Below are 22,752 nucleotides of genomic sequence, written 5' to 3' on the forward strand. Positions count from 1 at the left end.
TTTTCTTTCTTACTGTCACCAGTAATGAGGCTGGAAGATTATGGAAAATTACAGCCTTGTCCACAGGTCCCTGCCAACGTACCTTCATGCTTGAAATCTTCAGCAGTCTCGTTCTTGTTTTGGTCAACGTATGCCCAGAATGAAATAACCCAGAAGCACCTACTTTGATGATGCTGGATGATGATTACATTATTTTTGCCTGGTTTGGATTTGTATACAGCCAGTGCTGACAAGCTGATTAAGACCCTAGAGACTCACTATTAAAGGTTAATTTTAGATGGTGGTGTTAAAGACGCAGTGGTGGGAAACAAGTGTTAAATTTCAGGAAAGCAGCTTAATGGAAATATAAATATTGGATACTTGAGGGGGAATATAAGAAAATATTAAAATCTGACAGCAAGGAAAGGGCAGCAGGGTCATGAACCCACTTTGGTTTCTGTCTCATAGTGGTAGTACAAGTCTCTGCTTCCTCCCTTGAGTACAAACCTGCAAAAGAAAAAAATACATCATTTCTAAAGGCACTGCACAAAGGTGTGCGGCTATGAAACTACAGTGGGTATAGTGGAGTGTACAAGAAGCCAAGCTAGAACGTGTTGAGTCTGAGGAAGGTTTTAGAGAAAGGAGGAGTTCAGAAATAGAAAACAAAGTTTATTAATAAAGTCCGATGTCTTAGGAAGAATAAGGAATTAATTTATAGGTAAGATGAAGGAGGGGAGAGAAGACTGGAGGGAAGTAGGACTCTTGCCAAATAATGAGACGTGTAAATTGGAGAGGTGAGGCAATTTAGTAGAGAAGGTAGCTTAGAAGATACACGTTCAGTGAGAGGGGGAAATCTGGAAAGCATAAGGGTTGAAAGGCATCAGATGTGATGGTGTTACAGAGCAGCACATTCAGGACATGCTCGGCTGGAAAGGAAAGCTATTGCAGCACGAGTGTGTGCAGTTTTGGGTGTACAGCATTGGCACGTTGTGGGGCAAAGATAGGGTAATTAACCTTACTGCTCTTCTGGCAAGATCACACCTCTGGTTCTGTGCTCAGCAGCAGGTGCCGTGTGTGTGTGTGAGTGATGCTGAAGACTGGAGGGGGAATTTGCAGAAAAATAACAGTTTTAGGAGGCAGAGGAGAGTGTGTCTAGGTTTGTTCAGACGTTCTCAAAAATACTCGGAGAGAATAAATACGAGTAATGGAGTGACATTAATTTGAATGGTACAAGTGCTTGTGTCTGGAAATAATGGAATATAGTTTTGAAGCAAATCATAATAAGGGAATTCAAATACAAACTTCTGGTATTGCAATTTTTAATGGGGTTTGGGAAGTCTCCTAAGTGGATTTTAAACATGTCTGGGGACAAGCAGCCCATGTGCTATGTAGAATGTATAATCTGCATTGATACAGAAAAGATATGATGGCTACATGGAGCTTTTCCTTTCCTGATAGCGTTTACTCAATGAGAGGTTTCTCACAGTTTCACTAGTCATGAATTGGAAAGACGAATCTGCAGTCAAATATTCAGGGAAGGACAAAATCCTAGGAGTGCCTTGATTTTTAAGTACTAAACTTTCAGTGCTTGCAGCTTCATTTTAGATGCATTGAGCAACTCTACCACCCCATGGTTTCAGCAGGACCACTGGGTGCTTAGTGGAACTGGAAGGATTGATTGCAGTGGACTTGCATGTAGCTTCAGGTGGTAACTTTTGGACACATTGGTGATTAATTTATGATGATATATAGAGAGAGATTTTTACAAGAAAAAGAAAGAAAATCCAGACTCATCAAGATGTTTACTCACACTAAATAGCTCAAATATAGACAGAATGAAATCATGGAGAATGTTGCCACTTTCGTTTGTATAGGCAATACAGACTTACCATCAGGGATTTCTTTTAGTGGCCACTTTTGCATACCTGCTTAATTGACCCTTGATAAAGCAAGCACAGAAATTATTTGTTTTCCCCATTTTTTTCTTTTAGTTTTTACTTATTAAAATACAGCATAAAACAAAGCAGCTTTAAGAATCATCTTTCCAGTAATTTAATCCAAGCTATAAAATGCCAGCCAAGCCAGCGTTTGCTCTGTTCTTCCTAGTTTCCACAAACACCGTCAGGGTATTATGGGGATTGACTGTCAGGCTTATTGCTATAATACTTCTTGTTTTGTTCATTGGTATCACTGTAGTACCCAAGAGCTCTAGTCATGGAACAAAACTCAGTGTGCAAATACACAACACAAGATGGACCTCCTCTTTGAGTGGTTGTAGGAAAAGCTGAGTTTCTCACTATTTCCACTATTCCCACTTTCAGTGGAAAGGACAGTGGCATTTTCCCACAGCCTCTGGGCACTAAGTGTTCCCAGAACCAACGTTCAATGCTGAATCTTCCTGTTTCTGTCAAATGGTGTCCAGTCCAGAGCCATAACAGGATGAGATTGCAAAAGGTACACGTGCTATTCAGCACTGGTGTTTCAGCATGGCCAGTAAAGGGACAGAACTGGGGTTTGATTTGTTTGTCTTTCTCTTTCTCTTTCTCTTTCTCTTTCTCTTTCTCTTTCTCTTTCTCTTTCTCTTTCTCTTTCTCTTTCTCTTTCTCTTTCTCTTTCTCTTTCTTTCTCTTTCTCTTTCTCTTTCTCTTTCTCTTTTTCTTTTTCTTTTTTTCTTTTTCTTTTTCTTTTTTCTTTTGTTGAGGTGGGGGGAGGAAGGGAAGGAGGGGGAGAGAGGATGGGAGGTTAGTGTGAAGTTGAATGCAAATTGATTACCTATCTGCTATCAAAAAGCAAATGAGAAATGCTTATTGGTACAGCTGGAGAAAAGAAAAAAAGATAGATGGACCTGTGGAAGGATCATAATACCAACATTTCCATCAGAAAGACTGTAATTTGAAGGTTCCCTCAAACATTACCACATTTGTTAGCATGAGATCTGTCTCAGTAAGGACTTGGACTGTAGTGCCTTACTAAATTAGGGCAGTTAACATCAGACAGTGACTGCTAAAGCATCACCTAGGAACATGAAATCTCCTGTGTCAGTGAGGCTAATCCCACATAATCCCAAAACACAAATAAGACTCAGTATATCCGAGGCAACCGTTTGATCCTCGAGGTAGACATGTTATATCATGTTTCCCAAATCTGACTAAGGCTTTTTTTTCAGTCTTTAAAAAAAATGCTCATGTCCTATATTCTCCATACAAACATATTGCTCAGAATATCTTCATGGAACATGTTCCTGGGGTCTTCCCTGCTGGATCTCCACATGCTTATACAAGTTTTTACAACTGTATCCTCAGAGCAAGGTGGAGAGAAAGAGTTGGGTTGTGATGTTATTCCTCTTTGTGGGTGGGGGAAAGTCAGTTGGTGCTGGTCTACAGCATTTTGTCAGCACAGATGTTGTTTGCTGTTGCCAGGATCCCTCTTTTTGTTGTGACAGATGTGTGTTCCCATGGCAGAAGGCTGTATTTCTTCAATGCTTTCCTAACAGGCTTGTTCGTTTGTAGAGCCCGGGCCTATTGGCCCTACCTTATCCTTGCTCACAGAAAGCAGACAGACATGCGATTGAAGCATCGCCTGGATGAATTACAAGATTTAGGATGTGGCCTGTGCTTTGACAGATGCTTTGGGGTAAAAGCATATATTCTTGCATTATTTCCTAAAGACGTGGCTGCATCTCAGGGTTCCTGTGGGGTTAGTGTTCCACTTACCCCATAATGCTGGTAGTAGAAGCTGCTTGCTTAGAGCAAGATCTGTGCTTTTATATGGTCTTGGAATAACTAGCTGATTAGTTTTGATTTCCTAGGCCACAGTAGTTATTAGACTAGCTTTACACTTAGAAAAATGATGGAATTTCACACATGATGTTTGCAGATCAAAGGTTTATCTTTATACCAAGGTTTGTCACCATTTGTTAAGCCTCCTGTTTTCTTAACGTGACTTATTTGTTTTTCTTGCTGTTCAGAAGACAGATAACCAGATAGTTGATTAGCAAATAGCTTTCTCCTACAGCTTGTTTTATATCTTTGTTTAATCGTTCGCACCATCAAGAGCCCTGCAAAAGCCTGGGCTCACAGAGACTTCTCTGCTGCCACCTTTTGTTCTGCTGGCCTCAGGTTAGCACAGATGAAGCAAATACTGCAGAAGCAGCTTTCTGCTGTGTGGTGGGCCCACCTCTCCCCAGGCGTTCATTAAGGGTAAAAGTCACCCCATTCATGTCAATTAGGAGTGCAAATAATATTATACATTGCATTTCAGCATGACAGAAAGCATCCCGTGTTTTTGCCGTTGCTTTTCCTCGAGTTATCTGCAATGAATTGGACGGTTGGCTAGCAATACGCTTTGCTGATACTGAGCACAGTCTTGTTGGTGAGGTTCACCATTTGTATTTTATTAGAAATAACATAGATTTATGTGGATTTATGTATTTTGTTAGAAATGACATAGAATCATAGTCATAACTCAACTTAGCCCCCAAGGCCAATGAGTTATTTTAAAGCTGTCTGAAATTAGCATGTCTATGTCACATTTTCCTGTGTTTTTCCAAAGTGACAGGATGCGAAGTTGGAGTCCAGGCAGGAGACTGTCCTGCTTCAGGCGCTGTCACCTGAAGAAATGCCCTTTGAAAGCTGTTACCTGGGCTGGGCACTCTGCACTGTCTAAAACTCGGGCCACTTCAATGAGTCTCAAGATAGGCAACCCAAATGGCTGTCATTTCTTGAAGGAAAGTTGATACCCATCTATTTAGTGCCTGCATGCATGTATTGTCTTCACACACAAATATGTAAATATATGCATGTGTTCACGTGTATCAGTGGATGTGGGCACACATACAGTTGCAGCTTTTCAGAGGTATCCTATTCACCCGGCACAGCTGCTGTGGCATATCTGCTTCTGACAGGCAGGTGTTTGTATGTTGAGGCCAAGGATTGTGGTTTGCTGGGTACTTCTTTCAGCTCTGGCAGCAGAGTTGCCAGGTTACCTTGGACCTGTCTTTCTCTCTCTGAGCTTCAGTTCCCCCCTTTGATAACGTTTTTATTTGTGGACTGCTTTTCTGTCTGCTGTTAAAATGTGACTGTAGAAGATCTAGTAATTCCTATCATATCACTTATTTTCCCACTATGTTTATATGTGGATGGTTAGTCAATAAATCAATCCAAAATTGATCGTAAACACTTACCTTCACTTTGTATTCCTGAGCACTGGAAGATAGCAAATAGTTAAGCAGTTATTTGTATATCCTAGTATACTAGTATTTTCAAAGACAGCTCAATCACGCTCCTGTCTGACTTTTGCTGAGGCTGAATTTGATATCAAATGTGGATTCCTCTCACCAAACTTTAGGTATGTTCTTGTAAGTCTAGGCTTCTTCCACGGCAGATGTAGAAAGATGAAACCCTTGATGAAACCCCCAGTTCTTCCCTCCTGTTTTGGGAACAAAACCCTTCATTATCTCTCGCTGTTGACTGCAGAGGAGCCTGCGTGCCTGGATTACACTGGACTCCTAGATTTTAATGAACTGATGCAGGTGACAGACATCCCATCCCTTCAGTCTAAGCAGTAAACTAAAGCACAGTTTGAGCACCTGGCAGATTTAGAAACATTTTCTGGGTAAGATAAAGATCTAAAAATAACCTTGGATAGAAATATTGACAAAGATCGAGTATCATAAAAATGGTGTTAGATATCTTATAAAGCACTAAACATAATTTAGGGTGGTATAAGTATCTGTATGAATCAAATACTGGACTGTATAAAGAATAATTAAAGGTTTGATGAAGTAGGATAAGTAATTTGGAGAATGAGGCGTAAAGAATTTTCTGATTTTATCTGTGTCAGAAGAAGGGTTCTCCTAATTAAAACGCGATCCGTCGTCTCCGCTACTTACAGAAGCTTTCCTAAAAAGAGAAAAAGCCCCAAAAAGGCTAAAGCAACCAGTTTAGAATGGTTCCAGAATTTATTTTCTTTGCAGTAATTCATATGGATCCAAAATCTTGGAAAATTTAGGAATATGTATGTGAAGTTAATGCTTCCCTCTTCCCCTTCCCTTTCCTCGCATTTCCTAGCAGAATCCACCTCACAGGGAGCTGCAGTGCAGAGAGGAGGTGGTGTTTGCCACGATGCTTTGGAACTGCCTAACTGCAGCATGAGCTTTAAATTCTCCCTTTGATGAGGAGAAGGTTTGAGGTACTCTGTAGAGTTACAGTGGCATCTTCTAGCATGATCCAAGGAGCTGGTCACAAGTCTTGTTGAAATACTTTTTTTCAGTGGGATTCACGCTGTGCATTCATTCACTTCTTTGGTAGTGTGTACTCCTTAGCAGCAAACAAGGTGATATTTGCTCAGGTAGAATTCCTGTTTCCACTGAAATCAATACCAAAACTTCCACAGGCATCAGTGAAGTAAGCATCTTGAGAATCCTGATGTTTTATGGAGCACTTCGCTTGTTTAAAGATTTCTGATTTCTATGTTTGAAATACACCATCTTTTTTTACTAGGGCTGTAAACGGTATATTGCATTACTGTTTCCAAAGCTAAAGTGTCTTTTCCAATTTCCAAGGAAGATATATTTGTACTTATTAGCCATGGTCCATTCATACATTTTTGAAAGAACTGCAGCTGACATTAAGACCCAGTGTGATCAAATGGATTAGGCTAAATTTCATGAGGAGTGTGTACCAGCAGAGCCTTGTAGGTTCAAGACCAGGCTTATAGGTTCTAATGAAACTTTGGATGTAAAATAAAATAAAACATGAAACAGACTGAAATACAATTGTTCCCCAATAGCAATCAAAATACAATATGCTCAGCGACAGTAAAAAGTCCTTCTACCTCCTGGGAATCTGTTTTACACAAGAAATTATTTCTGAAACCTGGGATTGAGAGGAATGGAAAAAATATTCAGGGTAAATTCACTGAATGCACTGAGCAGGCCGTTGGGAACTGCTAGACATGACAGCTTCCCATCATTGAGAGTTATGTGTATCTGTGTCCCCTCTTAGCCCAGTACCTTTTAATCCCATTCAGTAGTTACAGACAGGTTGGCAGTGTTAGAGTGATAGCCTGGAAAAGTAGTCAGATCTTAAAGCCTTGTGGAATGGGTGTCCCAAATCTGTGTTGTTGCTAATAAGAATGCTGCACCTTGCTAGAAAACCTGCCCAAAATCCTGACAAGGTGGTCTCAGACACGGGACAAGGTCTCACAAGCCTAAGGAGAAGGCTGGAAGAACTCACCTCGGCCTGCTGGCTACACTCCTACTAATGCAGCCCAGCGTTTGGTTGGCCGTCTTTGCTGCAAGGACACACTGCTGACCCGTGCTGGAGCTGTGCATTGGGACCCTCAGGACTTTTTCTGCAAAGCTGCTTTGCAGCAAGTTGCTGCCCAGCCTGTCCTGCTGCATGGGCTCGTTCCATCCCAGGCACAGGACTTTGCATTTGACTTTGTCGTACTCCTTGAGGTTTCTCTTAGCCCGTTTCCTCAGCCTGTCTAGGTGACTCCAAGTAGCAGACTTGCTGCACTGATGGGTGGTAGCCCCAGGTTGGTGTTAGCTGCAGACCTGCCGAGAGCTCCAAGGAACAACGTGCCAAAGTTGTTCCCTGAAACGGGTCTTCTCACTGAGAGGTGTTTATGTCTTGTGAGGAGGCACAAGCACAAACAGCTTCACAATATGAGCTTATAAATAACCCAGTGGTGAGAAATAGCTCTCTCCCAAGGGCAGTGCTGTCAGTCTGGTACTGCAGGGTGAAGTTAGTACCACTTTAACATGAGTCCAAACAGAACGACAGAGGATAATTTCTTAAATCTTACTCTTGTAGCAGTGTTTCAGGGTAAGTCAGATCTCAGTGTATAGATGGAGGTGAGAGGTGGGGGGATATGTCTACGAGAACCACATGAGACAGTCTTAAAGCATGGAGGTAGATTTCACACTGAGTATAGGAGAGGAGTTTGTTTTCCCATAGCTGCTCTCTCCTCCATCAGATGATTCCCAGTCTGATGTCACACCTGCGTGACTTGTGTAACATGCCCAGACTATTAATTTTAGAGTTATTAGCTTCTCTTTTGTTACCTGTTGCTTTTATGCACCAGATTTTTAACCCCTGGGATGTTGCTGGAACTGCCAAATCATTCCCCTGTTGTATGCTCATGGTGACATTTGTCGGTATTTTGTCCCTTAATGGAAGATTATGGGAGTCCAGTAGCAATTCCCAAATCCCTAAAAACTGATTAGCAATTATTGTTCTCTACGTGCTTAATGGGGAGGTTAAGACAGGCCACTAGGTGTTCATGCAATAACACTTCATGGCATGGAAATTCAGCTGTAGCTGTTGAATGATGAAAAGAGGGTAAATGCCTGCCCTCAGAGAGATCAGCAATTATTTTGATGTTTGCATTATATCCCAATTTCCCTAGCAGGTTATGTAGTCCTATTATTTCTGAACTTTTCATTCCCTAATATAGGGGTTTATCTGTGTTTATAGTAGCAGAATTGATCTGTAACTGCAAGATCAGCTCTTGTTAAAGGCATTTTTCTTGCACAATCAGTACACTGTAAAGCCGCGTTTTCAGTCTGCCCCTTTGTGTCTAACATGGCACATCTGTGTACAGAAACAATGGAAACGGGGCTAGGCGTTGCAGGTCTGAAATAAGTGATAGTAAAATAGCTCAGCAGCTTAGCAAATGCTCTCCAGTAGCAAATCGTATCATTCACTTATGCTGTCTTCTTTTCTGTTTCAGGAGGTTGGGAGCATTATTGGAAAGGTCAGGAAATTACTTTCTCTCTTTATTGTCACGTCAAAATATTGTATATCTGTTCACTTCATCGGCCCAGGCTAACTTTTTTTTTTTTTCCGTTTCTTTAACAGAAAGGTGAGACAGTTAAGAAGATGAGGGAGGAGGTAAGACCAGCCTTGATGTCTTGTTTTCTTTCCAGATCAGGGAACAACTCGGCGTGTACAGAACGACACTGCCATCAAGCGGGCAGCCCATTTCACATCATCGCTCTGTTACACCAACTCTCGTATAAATAAAATGTGCTGGCCTAAATTAAGCACCGCTGTTAATGTAGCATCTTTATCACCGCAGCAGTCTGCAGGCTTGCATTCCTGTAGCCATATGCATTATCTCAGGAGCAGCTTGGGCAGCGTGATTTGGTGCATCCAAACCATGATATTTCACCGCTATTTCCCTTACCACACCGGCATTGCTCCTGCATGCAGCATGGCCTCCTGGTAGAGAGCTTCCAAAATCTGAAACCACGCTTTGGACTGATGCTGTGGAAGGTCTGGGGGTAGACACGACCTTCATCAGAGCTGAAGCCAAAGCATCCCTCTGTCTTGTCTTGGCACAGACAACTTTTCATTGTTTTGCAGCCGTCAGTAGGCTGTGGACAGGTAGACCTGCACACCAGCCATTCACATCCTTTGAAAAGGTTGTAAACATGAAGAGGCTAACTAACACAGGGCACTGCATTAACTTCAGTCTCCCCAGGTGTTTGGAGGCTTCTTTCTCTACCTCAAAGCAAGGTGCAGTGTCTTTGGAGGATTATACCTAGCTCCAAGGCAAAGGTTATGGACCCACACTTGTCTTGCGAGTCAGCACATGTAACCTGCAGGTTGCTGTAACTTCCCTTCTTTGAATCATTGGCTAAAAGCATAAGGCAAAAGAAAAATCCTACTGTTTGAAACTTCAGGAGTGCAAAGCGTACACAGAATGCCTCAAGAAAAATTGATTTGGTTCTGGGTTCTCTGCTGTACTTTATTATGTCAGCTGCTATGTTGTTTTGTACACTGTTAGAAGGTCTCTGGGAGGAAAATCTCCATATACTTGCAGTGAATAAAAATACTGAGATACATCTTCAAATATACACAACAGGGAGTTCATTTTCAGGCTGACTGAATACAAAACTCCTTTTTTGATAAGAGATTTCATCCATGTTTTCATATATAAGTACAATTGATAGGACTTAAGAAAAGTTTCCAATGTACTAGGTAACAGTATATTGGCAGTTACAGTTGAGAGTTGATTAAATGCATTGTAGTTTAATTAATAATTATGATCACAGACAGATATCTTTAGATATAAATTGTTCTCACAAAGGGGAAGCTATCATTAGAAAAAGTGCTCCCGACTTCTGGATCAAACATCTTAGTGAAAAGTTATAGTTCCTGGTTAGTTTTTCAAGGTAAATGTCAAATATTCATCTTCCATTCCTGAAAAGTTGTCACTTACACGTAGTCGCAAGAGGTATAGTTTCTTTGTTCATTTTTAAAAAAGGAATTATATGCCTCTTTACTACCAACACAGGACTAATCATCTATGTCTTCAAGTAACAATAACTCAGTCCTTCTTTTAAATGACTAACTTCTTCAATACTTGTTAAAAAATGAAACATAATTTTATTTTAACTCTCCTGACAGATGTGGTAAGTTGCAATCCATCTTTGCGGAACAAAATGCAACGTTACCTTGTTCTGTCATCAGAGAAATACCACTGAAAAAAATGAATCTGAAGAAAAGCACAAAGCCCACCAATCTGTGCCTGCAGTCATTAACTTTCTACACAAATTTTGGAGATTGCCACATCACCTTTTAATTGCCTGGCCAGGCTCCTCTCAGGCCCACTGCAGAGCAGCATCTACAGGAACCGACAGTGATCCCCACAACCAAATGCTGCTGCCAGTTTGAACCAGCCCTGGGCTCAATCTCCTTCGTGATTGAACACTGATGTTTGATTAGAGCAATTCCCACTTAGGTTCAGCTGTCAGAAAAAGTGACTGCTGCCCTTTCTTATCTCTGAACATTAAGTATATCTGCCAGCAGAGTCTGTGACAGCAAGATTTTTCTATTAGTAGTTTCTGGTGTTTTTTTTTGTTTGTTTTGTTTTTTGTTTTTCTTGTTGTGTTTGGTTGCCGTCATGTGGGGAAATAAGCTCTCTTTCTGTTCAGCAGCAGTATACGCATGAGTAAAGGCTCAGACACACAGCGTATCAACTGATTTGTGGTAACTTTGAAGGCAAAGGTCCAAATTAACTTAGATTATCTCATATTTGCTAGAGGCCAGCATCCTCGAGAAGATCAGTGCCTGTGGATCAGTTGAGGCTCTATTGGCTTCTTAGGCTGCAGTAACATATTTCCATGACTGAAACCTCAGAGGAAGCATAGGGTTGATCTTACCTGAACTGGATTCGATTATTATCTGTGCTAAGATCCTTTTAAACATATTTATACCTGATTTAGGGTTTTTTGCTGCACTGCCACAGTGACATAAAGGGGAATAGGTACGCCTGAGAGTCATGTTCATTTGTCTCCAAGACACAGTTCTCTAATTTCTTCCAACAGCCTCCTTACTTTAAGAAAATAACACCATAAATGTTGTGTATCTTACCAATATTTCTTAAAAGGATTGTTTTCTGTATATTAATTGACTGAATTCATATGACATACAGTGATAAGGAACCTTCCCCATATTCCAAAGCAATGCCCCAGATAGACAGATCAAACACTGTATTTGGGTCCAAACCTCTAAGAAACTGATGCTCCCTGAAGGAAACAAGCTTGCCTGGAATTCTGCAGATCCAGTCCTCTTTAAGGTTAACCCTGCGAGACGGAAAGGAAAAGATAATGTAATTATTTGTAACTTTGAGCTACAGAGGTGCTATTTGCATACTGTGATGAAAGCTGGATAAGTGTTTACCAAGGCAGAACCTGGCTTCCCGCAGTTAGATGAATTTTTGGAGTGCGATCAGTTTATGCTGAAATTATATGATGTTGGGGCTGCAATCATAGGGGAGTGAATTAGATGCCTCAAGATGTTTCTTCCCAAACGCTATCCCCTAATCCTGCTTTCTTTGCTCCCTGGGAAGTATAAATTTGAAAAGTATTTGTTCTTTTTGACAGAGTGGAGCTCGAATCAATATTTCAGAAGGTTCCTGTCCAGAAAGAATTGTGACAATAACAGGCCCAACAGATGCAATTTTTAAAGCTTTTTCTATGATTGCACTAAAATTTGAAGAGGTAAGCAAATAAAATACATTTTTCTCTCTTCGGGTTGAAATACAAACACTGTTTGAATTTTCTCATGTTTGCTTTAATGTTAAATATGATTTGTTTAATGTTCTATTTAATAGCAATGAAAGTGGTTGTATTTTTATAAATGCTTTTGGCAGTAACACTGAAGAAAAATAATGGGTCAATTTACAAGCTGTTTGATCATTTCTTTTGCTTTTTGGAGGCTTCAGGGAAAAGCAATTGCTTCTAGTAATGTGCACTAATGGTAAGAAAAACGTCTTGGAAAATTTCTGGTCCCATTGTGGGTTCGATTTGAAAAGAATAATTGCCCAACTTTTAGCTCTGTATTTATATGATTCCATTTGATATTGATGTAAATTTTATATATGTTGAAATGAATATATAATTCATTCAACTAGAAAAACATATTTTATAAACCTGTGTAATTACCAATTACCATATTTAAAGATTGGCTTTTTAAAATAAATTGAAATAAAGGCACTAATAGTAAGTGAGGCAAGTGAGTGCTCAATTTACTGTAGAATTGCCACTCAGTGCAGATATGTACCTGAAGTGCTCAGATCTCCTCGTGTTTCGTGGACCAACTGCAATTAGATATGGTCACCACTTTAATGGGAAACCTCAAAGAAAAGGCAGCAGACTACCGACCATGAACCTGGTCCCTTAGGAGAGGACTTGACTCCCTCTTCTTTTGAAAATCAGTCATGCAGGTGTCTCTCCTGTTCTCTGTGGACAAACAGAGGCTACTGCAGAAGGCAATTCACCTTCTCCTAAAGAAATTGCCTATGGAGACATGGTTTAAAGCAACTGCAACAGGAAAAAAGGGCTGTGTCTCTCCCCTGATGACTAAATTAGTGGGATTTGAATCCCTTTCTTAAGAGCACATTTTTCTTTGTGTTAGTGAAGTTGTTCTCCTCACTTCCCCATACCTCTGGGAGGCACTAGCACTGATGGGAAATGTCAGTGTGTGGCTTTGTTTATTTATTTATACACATTTAGAGTAACAGGATTAGAAGAGAGTTTGTGGGTCATTGGATCATGAAATCACAGAACCATAGAATGGTTTGGTAGGAAGGGGCCTTAAAGACCATCCAGTTCCAACCCCCCTGCCGTGGGCAGGGACACCTCCCACCAGATTTTGGGGTTGCCCAAAGCCCCATCCAACCTGGCCTTGAACACTTCCAGGGATGGGGCATCCGCAGCTTCTCTGGGCAACCTGTGCCAGTGCCTCACCACCCTGCAGTTTTCTGCTAGCGTAAGCAGTATGTTTTGCAATCTCCTTCATGGCATAATCAAAAACTGGTTAGATTTTTGTTTCTAGTGTCTGATATTGGATCCACAACCTCAGTTCTCTGATATTTGAACACCTTCTTCCCACTCCTCACCAAAATTTATTCACCAGTAGCTTTTACAGCTTTGTTCCAGCACTGGCTGATAAATCTGGCCTTTCCAACCCTGAGGATTCCTCTTAGACACATTTTTATAAAATGGTTTTATTCCATCACACCTTCGCTTTTGCTGGAATAAATGAGTGAGACTCAGTCTTTCATTCAATGCATTCTCCACCCCCCTCACCATTCAAGTAGACCCTTTCTGCCTTTTTCCAGTTGAAGCTAAATGCATGTGTTAATTGCAGACAGGTTGCAAATGAAGTTCCACAGGGGCTTATTTAATGACACTAGCAGTCCTCTGTCCTGGCTGTTATGCTAACACAGCCCTATCATTGCTTGAAATGCCTCACCTCCTACTAGTGTAACATTTTGCACATAACCATGCTGTGGCTGGTGGGTGTACCCAGCTCCTCCTCAAGTGTTTGCAGTGGGAACCTCTTAGGTCTCGTCAGATGATCTCGTTAGAGCCTAGACAAACAGTTCTTACTTTTTATACTGGAAATGTTAATACCATTTATATTCCCCCAGTCCTTCGTGGTTATTCAGATCTTCCTGTGCAGTATTGCCATCTTTCAGTGTGTTGATAAATACCTTGGTTTTGTGGCATGGTGCATTTAATAAGAATGCTATTTCTTTTCCTTACCGGCTTTTAATGAGATAATACTGGTTTTGAGGTTGATTCTTGCAGAACTGCACAAGTAATTATCTACAGTCCAATTTTAAAACCACCTGTTTTCATCTCCTTCACAGCTTTATCTCCTTGCCCATCTCATACCAGTCCCTGTTCTTTCTAGCTTAAGCGACTGTTTCGTGTACAGCACCATACCAACCCACTGAAATCCAGAGAGAGCAGCCTCTCTGCAGGAAGAACATGTTCTGTTTAGGACCTTGTCCCGCAAAATGCTGCGGGACTCTTTAACAGAGCTAATCCCTGCCAGTTCCCATCAAAATGAGAACCCAATAGAAATAACGCTGCATTTCTCATAAAAACATTGAACACTGCACAGCATCAGATCCGCATCCCACCCACCCCCAAAAAACACTATGGTATTTTTGAATATGCTGTAGCTAGCAATAGGCAAAGAAATATGAATTTATGCATATTTGCCCTCATAGATATTAGAGGGTAATCTGGACTCACACCATTGATTTTAGCAAAAAGGTATTGGTGCTTACGGTAGATTTCATGCATCATATATATTCTGAAGTATCTGTATTTAGTTTCAACATAATTGGCTTCCAGTGTATTTAAAAGAACAGTGGTAAAGAAAAATGTCTCATATAATCAGTTAGGTTTCCTATAATTATTCTTGTCAGTACAATGAGGTAACTGTAGTACTTTGGAGTCAAAATGAAATACTGCTTCAGAAATTACAAATGAGCTAGCTACCAACTATTATTTCTCATGGATACCTTTTTTCTTGGAGATTTCTTTAGCCATTTGAAAAGTAGAAAATCCCACTGCAGTTTGTCTTTCCTGCTATAAAATATTCTTTCCATTATGCTAAGAAATCTGAATATTCCTTTTTACACACAAATTATTCTTCAGCCCTTTTATGGTTGGAGGACAGCTCTTGTAGCAGCTTGGTCTAAATACGAAGCTCTTCCTTATCAGTGCAACTGAAACCCATCAGGGTGGTTACCAGCTAGGTATGTGCAGTCTGCACAGTATCCTTTTCCCAGTGTCCACAGCCTCAGCCTGTCAACACAGCCAGAACAATTTATAAATCAGAGCATTTCTGCTCTTCATGTTAGCTGTCATCACAAGGCTCTGTATATCTCTTCTGATGCAGCAAGAAGCACGTCTGGGTTTGGTTTGGTTTGATTTTTCTACTTTCAGCATGAAGTCCTTGAACCCTTAATTTCAACCCTATGGATATAAAGGTGGGGATAAGCAGGTCTAGGAAGACATGGGAGCTCCATAACACTTTTCTGATGTTAGCAAAAATCTCAAAATTGTGGCTAGAGAAGAAAAAAAAAGAAAGATACGGAGGAGTGTTCTCTGTGTTGTTTCTCTGCAGCCATTTATCACTCTGCTTTGTCAACCTCCCCAGATAAAAGTTGTTTTTCTAGCAACCTGATGAATTTAGGGGCTAAGTAGGTAATCACATAAACCATTAAGGTGTTCACTGCAGAGGAAAAAGAGAATTGTTTTAAAATGACACTAACCCAGACGGACCACTGGAGTTGCAAGAGGAGACATTGTAGAGCAGTGATTTCCAGATTGGAGACTGAGACCCAAGAAATGCAGCTGTTAAGTTCATTGGTGAGTGGGGCAGCTCTGGTTTGGGGTATAAATCTGTATAAGCCACTGCAAGCCATATATGGTAGCTAAGTGCTGGAATAACTAGCAGGCAGAGCTGGGTGGTCAGACCTTCTCCAAATAAATTAGAAAAGGGTTGATGCTCGTTTGTGAATGTTTATGAATAATTTGCTTAGCTCTAGGGAGAAGAAGGGGAGAAAGGGAAGGTGATAAAACACCAAGTTGCTGTTATGCCTGAGGCGTAGCAAATCCTGATGATCATTACCAGGTGATGAGTCACCTCACGGACTTGTTTTGCTGACTGTGAAAACTGGCAGGTTTAACGTAAAGGGGGGCCTACAAGAAAGATGGGGAGAGATTTTACCAGGGAATATAGAGACAGGACAAGGGGTAACAGTTTTAAATTAGAAAAGGGTAGATTTAGATTAGACATAAGGAAGAAATTCTTCCCTCAGAGGGTGGTGAGGCACTGGCACAGGCTGCCCAGAGAAGCTGTGGATGCCCCATCCCTGGAGATGCTCAAGGCCAGGCTGGATGGGGCTTTGGGCAACCTGGTCTGGTGGGAGGTGTCCCTGCCCATGGCAGGGGGGTTGGAACTGGGTGATCTTTAAGGTCCCTTCCAACCCAAACTATTATAGTATTCTATGATATAGAAATGATTAAAGAAGAATTATGAAACTTTTTTTTTTTCTTTCCTGGTGGTTTGTTACAACACTGAGCTGCCAGGTTTGCTTGCCTTGGGGGGAGCCTCAGGCACTGTGACTCTGGGTAATGTTACCTGCCCCAGAGCTGGGGACACCAGAATGTAGTACTGCTGTGAAGCTCCAGCACTGGGACACATCTCTCCCAGCACTCACAAGCTCCCAGTTAGTCCTCCTGGCTGAGGAGCAGATGAGGAAAGCAGGCAAAAAGCCATGTAAGGTCCAACTCCAGTGTCTTCCAGATGGATGGAGTGCCCCAGAAAGTTAGAGGTTAAAGAAGCAGGGGTCTTCCAGCTTGAAAGAAAACTGTTCTGTGAGAATTTTTTGAGCCAACCCTCCCTTGGGAACCTGCAGTTCCGGAGAGGTTATTTTTGTTCTTTCATCTTTTGTTGTGTTTTCAAGCTGGAGTGATGCTTTTATGAGCTTGTCACTGAGACTCCATGTTTAAGCTTAGCTCCTTTCAAATGATGAGGAGAAAATAAAGATCACAGCGACCTTCAATGAACTATGTTTGTGAGTGCTTTTGAAGGCAGTAAGTGCAGTGAATGCTTCAAGGCCAGGCCAATTATGATATGGACGTGGGAGACATTATCAGAGTCGTGCTGGGTGGCTTTGAAGTGAGTTATCTGCCTACATCTGGATGATTGTGTGCCACCACCTGGCATGGACATGATCTAGTGAGATGGTATCTTCCAGCTGAAAAATTGGCATGACTTGCACTTTATTTCAGATACATGGGTGCTGCAAAATTTTGCTATCCTTCTTGCTTTATTTTGGATTGCAATCTCTCACTGACACTGGCACTAAATGAAATGTGAGTTACGGGCTGGCAGAGAAACAATCAGATTGCTGTCTTATGGCATGCAGCCATGCCTCATTGTGTTCAAGATTTTTTCATCTCTTTCAAGCAAAGCAAGGTCATACTGAGCCAGTTCTTAGACAGCAGAATGCTACCTCCACAAATGCAGAGGTGCTGCAGGGAATGGTGCTGGTGTTATGGAGCTGAGCTCCTGCACCATGTCAACAAGGTGTGCAGAGTTGTTTAAAATATTTTCTTTTTTAAGTTGGGGTCTTCACATAGTTGGGGTTGATCACACAGTATAGGAACTTTTTTTTGTAAAAGTGGTAGTCTTGATAAATAAGGATATAAGGTATCACATTAGTTCTGTCTGCTGTAAATCTTGTTGCATCTTAAATGAGTTAAATGAATATAAAATGCATCTTTTCTATCGTTCTTATCCTAATCTTTTCTGTGAACAGTGCAGTAGCTGTGCCATGTGCCCTCACTTACAAAATGAGATAGTCTTTTCAGCTCACTGACAACATTAGCAAACCACACCAAGATTCCCGTGAGCTGTTGGACAGGTGCTATGCAGCTTGTGGATTATTGCGTTATTTTGGTCCTAAGTGCTTTAAACAGCATCCCGTCATTCAGTGGAAAGATTAGCCTTAACTTTTCCTTTGTGATGGGTATATTAGAAAGATTGTTTTGTCTTGGCTAGAAAATTTTGAACAAGCAAAATATATTTAAAACAGTGCATACCTTGTGACAAGTAGTATATTAAAATGCTCTTGAAAATGTTCGGTGTAGTCTCACTGGAAAAAAGGATACATGAACACAGATTAAAATACCTGGATACAGGTAACTGCTATTCTTTGTGCTCTGGTTACAATGCTGTGAAGAAAAATATTTTAAAAATTATGCAGGGTGACAAATATACAGGTCTGCTACAAAAACAGAAATTAAACCTGTGCACAGCAAAATATTTATCAAAATAGCCTGATTTTATTTGCTTCAGATTATTCAGATTCTTTGTCATCCCCTTTATAACCTTTCTTCTTTGTGTCGAATCTGACAAGAAGATGCATGAAATGTAAAGGCATATAATATAGTAGAAATGTTCTACTTGAGATGGTGGAAAATGAGATAAAATCAGGATTTGGGGGCTTATGAACTCAAAAACTTGCTTGTTTTTTTCAATCTGCTTCAAGCTAGTCTAATGGCAGATGCCACCTCCTCCTCCCAGCCTTGTCACAAACACTGTTCTCTGGTCCCACAGCTTGCAGGTCCCACAGACCTGCAACACCAGAGAGCAAAAGCCTTCCTCCTCTGCCACAAGCTTCTTTTGCAGTTTGTGCTTGTGGCATATCATCTGCAGAGCTGGTGGCTTTACCTGCAGCAGAGATGAGCCGTGATTATTTGCACCCTCCCCAGGTCTTCAAGAACAGCTCAGGCATTTGCTCTGAGCCCTTTAATACTTAAGAGGAATGACAAATCCTCAGCTAATTCATATCGACATTGCTATTACAGGACATAAATGCTTCAATGACAAACAGCACAGTGACAAGCAAACCACCTGTAACACTGCGGCTTGTCGTCCCAGCAAGTCAGTGCGGATCCCTTATAGGAAAAGGAGGCTCCAAAATCAAAGAAATCAGGGAGGTAAGTCTCGGGGTGTCTGTCGGGGACACGAGCTAGCTCGGTGTCCTTCCACTGTGATTTGCTGATGGAAAATTCTTTGACCAAAATTATGTGACCAGCATTTTGCTATGAAATTTTTATAGTAGACACTGAAAGAGAGGTGACACCAAGGGCAGTTAGGGCCTTATCTTTTTGACTTTCAAGCACGTACTGAGTGAAAAGCCTTAGAAGACGCTGTTCTGGGGAAGCGGGTGTCCAAACCCACTGTGCCCCACTACCTTCCTTGAAGCTAAAGACAGTATGTGAAATAAAAAAACAGGCTTATAATGTGTTCATTGCGGCAGTCCTAAAGCAGCTCAAACACAGCTTGGAAGGGGAAAATAAACAACTGAAAAAAGAACCAAACACAGTTTAGCAAAGCAACACCCTAGCAGCACAAAAGGCCCGTCAAGCATCCTTGTGGGCTCAGCCCCTGGCCAGCAATGCACAGAGGGTGCCGAGGGAGCGTTGCAGCCATTTCCAAACCAGTTCCAACCTTTGCAGACAGGGAAAGGCCCAGGTAGTGCTGGAGAGTCCATGTCAGGAGATCAAATGCTTGATCTACTCTAAAAAATATATATTTTCATACTAATTTCCTTTTTCTCCCTAATAAACCTCTTCCATGGGTGACCTGACCTCATCTATGCTAAGCCCACATTGACTTTTTTTAATTGAGACTTTACCTAAAGGTATTCATTCAACACACTGTGCTAGCAGCCACTTTTTTCTCTAATCAGAAAATGCAAAAATGATCATACAGTGTCGGTTTTAACTGTTCCTTCCATAGCTACAACAACATAGCACATGCCAAGGTGAGGAGCCGATGTGTTTAACCAGTCAAACAAGAAAAGTAGATACATGCTACATTTATGTAAAGAAAATCCGAGTAAGACATTTCAGAAAATGTTTTTTTTTTTGTTTTTTTTTTAACTCTGGAGAAAATGAGAGTACTCCTTCTACATTAGTATTCATCCCAATAATCCCAATATAGGATAAAGTGTTGAATAGCAAGATAAAGTGCTGATCTTTTTTTATTTATTTATTTGACTATGTCAAAACAAAGGCTTTTGACAGGCTTTACCAAAGTGAAACTTCCTTTTTTATCTAAAATGTAGATTCAAGACAGTAGGTTTCACTGTGCTTCTGTTTCATTTCAGACGTGAAAAAGTTAATGGGCATTTTTCTATCAGAAAATTTGATCAAATGTTGTAAAGGGGTGGAAAATGCTTTGATCAAATTCCTGCATCTAAAATTTGCTCCAAAATGGGCTTTGTGGTAGTCAGGGAAGGAGAGGTGACCATAGAGGACAGTCTGGTGTCTTATTCCATTGATTTCCAAATTCTTCCAGATTCTTTTATTTGGATTCAAATTTGATTGCCCTGGGACTTTTTCAACAAAGTTCCTTCTGAAGGCATATCTTCACCATTGAGAATTTGGCCTCTGCTGGAAGGGGCTTTTCTCTCCTTGCATGCACGCTGCTTCCATCAGCTGGCAGAGCAGCCAAAGGCTGCTGCAGGGTTTTTGCTGCCAAGCAAACAATGTGTTGTTTCTCCATGTGCCTCTTGCTTTGTAAAGTGAGTTCGTGGAAACATGCATACAGTGTCTGCTCTAAACTCACAAGAATAATTTGGAGCTCTGCCATTTGATGGGGTCTTTTGTTTACTGAGACCTGTAAATAAAAGGAAATTATGAATCAGATTTTTTTTCCTTGGGATTTTGTTACTTTTTTTCATCAAAGAGGAAGCTATGCCTCTCCATAGTACTTATTTTCAAACCTGCTTTTGGGAAGCGGGCGATGGAGTCACTTGGTGACACTGAGGGGGAGAAAACATTATTTCTGTGCAAATATTCTCATGGGAAACCGTCTCTCTTTTTCTTTTTAATCACAAAAAGAGCTTTGTAATAGGTGGGATGCAATACCAGAGTGTTGAAACACGTTTCCTGGGTAGAAGGAAGGTGTTCTGCTGACTTCACCCAGGGGACATTTCTGGCTCAGGCCCTGCACAGCTGCTTGGCTCCAGCACGTGCAGCAGCTGGCGTCTGGGCCCCAAAACTGCAGAGCGGCTCCTGCTTTCACCATGGCAGGCAACAGGGGAAGCCTTGCTGAAGCCTTGCCACTGCAGAAGGCAAAGCTGCTACAGGAGCATTCAGCTGGGAGGACCTCAGCCACAGGACATGATTTTCCTCAGTCTTCCAGGTCTGTTGGATGTCCAGGAGAACTGCCAGGCAGCAGGGCTCTGGCTGATTTCTTACTTGTGTTACAGTAGTACCAGGTGTGGTCTGGTGAGTGCTTAGCTGCAGGTTTTACAGCTGTCACTTCTTTGGCTTTTATTTTAAGTACTGGAAATCTCACCCAGAACACTGAGTCAGTGCTCTTAGAACACAGGTCTTTAAATTTGAAATCGGTCTGTGTACATTAAATGAATAAAGTGATTACTCTGGTGAGTACAATTTCTGAAGCAATTAGCTACTACTCTAGTACAAGGAAGTAAAAGGATATTGTGTGGCCAAAGAGGTCTTTGGATAAGGCTAATGTAGCGTGAATTCACACTGTACATTTGCTTAGGCATAAGGGTAATGGACAAGGCATTACTCGTGTTTTTGTGGCTGACAGATGGCCAAAGTAAAAGAATGAACAAAACTATCATTGGAAGCAAATACATAAATGACTGCAGTGTTTGGCAGAGTATTTTGTGCTTGGTGTAGAGATACCCAGAACAGCATGTTAAACAGTAACTCATATCAAACATTAAAAAAAAAAAAAAAGGAGCATCCATCTCGAGATGTGATCTAATGTCATCATCACACAACACACTGAGCAGCAATTGCATGAGGGATGCTCTTTTGTGCTCAGCCAGGTACCTTGGAACAACACGCAGGGCTGCTGTACAACAACAATGAGGTTGCCTGAATTTGCAAGGCAAGGTTATAAAAAAGAATAGAAAAGCATGGCAGATTGATCGAATTATGATGAAATTCCAAAGCCTGTTATAGAATAAGGGATTGATATTCTGGCTTTAGACAGCACTAGTGAACAGAAGATGCAATCAGTAATTTAATCAGCCTCTTGAAAGAGGAATAGCATGCATTGTGTCTGACCATCAGGAAAATAAATTAACTCCTTGCTGACTGACACAAACTCAATGATTACTAAACAATAATTTTTAAAAGCCCCATGTATTGCATTTCAATAAGTCAGGATAATATTTTGTTTGTAATATGTGGAAGTGCTAACTCAATATGAAATGCATGGTGTTGTTTTTCTCTATTGATTTAAAAAGTCTTTCAGGATTTTTTTTTTTGTGAAACAATGCCAGGGATTGCTTTGGTCTCATGTCTTTCTCTCCTTTCTTTATTTTTATTTTTTTAGTAATATGCATTAGTGCTACGATCAAAGTTAAGAAAAAATACTGGCTCATTACCCCCTTGGGTTCATTAATGAGCTAAAAGCTGCTGATGTGCATATATTTAATCAACACTAAATGTAATTTAGAAGTGCTCATGACCATCCCAAGATATTCTGAAGTATAAAGCAGCCCCAAATTTCATCCAAAGAAACAAGTCAGCCATCAGTAGATTAAGGAGCCAGATATCTTCAGCTTGTTTGCAGATCTTCTGTTATAATCAATTTTTCCTAAATTTGTTGTTGTCATTGTTCTTGGAAAGTACTTTATTTCACTTCTCTCTCTATTAGTCAGCACTGCAGTTTTCTGTCTTTGAGAGGGTTAAAAGATTCGTCCTGAAATGCAGATCATAGTTTGCTTCTTTAACAGCTATTGAATCTTCCTATGATGGGTTTCTTTGCAAATTGGCTTGAACAGGCAGACCTGTGCTCTGCCAGAATCCCAATTACTGTGTCCGGGTGTGTGTTTACACACACTCTCTACTATGCATTTAGCAAGAAAAGACAAAGTTTAAAGGTGCCTCCC

The 22,752-nt window shown here is 40.9% G+C and overlaps 1 protein-coding gene across 28 annotated transcripts in view; it reads left to right on the forward strand.

Moving 5' to 3' along the window:
* LOC121065899 (poly(rC)-binding protein 3-like) overlaps positions 1-22,752 on the forward strand; it is a 514,190-nt gene that overhangs the window by 456,894 nt on the left and 34,544 nt on the right. For all 28 annotated transcript variants that reach the window (XM_040549036.1, XM_040549040.1, XM_040549041.1 and 25 more), the window contains 4 exons: positions 8,716-8,739; positions 8,844-8,876; positions 11,876-11,992; positions 18,674-18,805. In XM_040549036.1, the coding sequence (XP_040404970.1) occupies positions 8,716-8,739; positions 8,844-8,876; positions 11,876-11,992; positions 18,674-18,805 (306 nt within the window). The remainder of the gene's footprint in view (positions 1-8,715; positions 8,740-8,843; positions 8,877-11,875; positions 11,993-18,673; positions 18,806-22,752) is intronic.

Source organism: Cygnus olor, chromosome 2 (genome assembly GCF_009769625.2).
Source record: "Cygnus olor isolate bCygOlo1 chromosome 2, bCygOlo1.pri.v2, whole genome shotgun sequence".
Taxonomy (NCBI): domain Eukaryota; kingdom Metazoa; phylum Chordata; class Aves; order Anseriformes; family Anatidae; genus Cygnus; species Cygnus olor.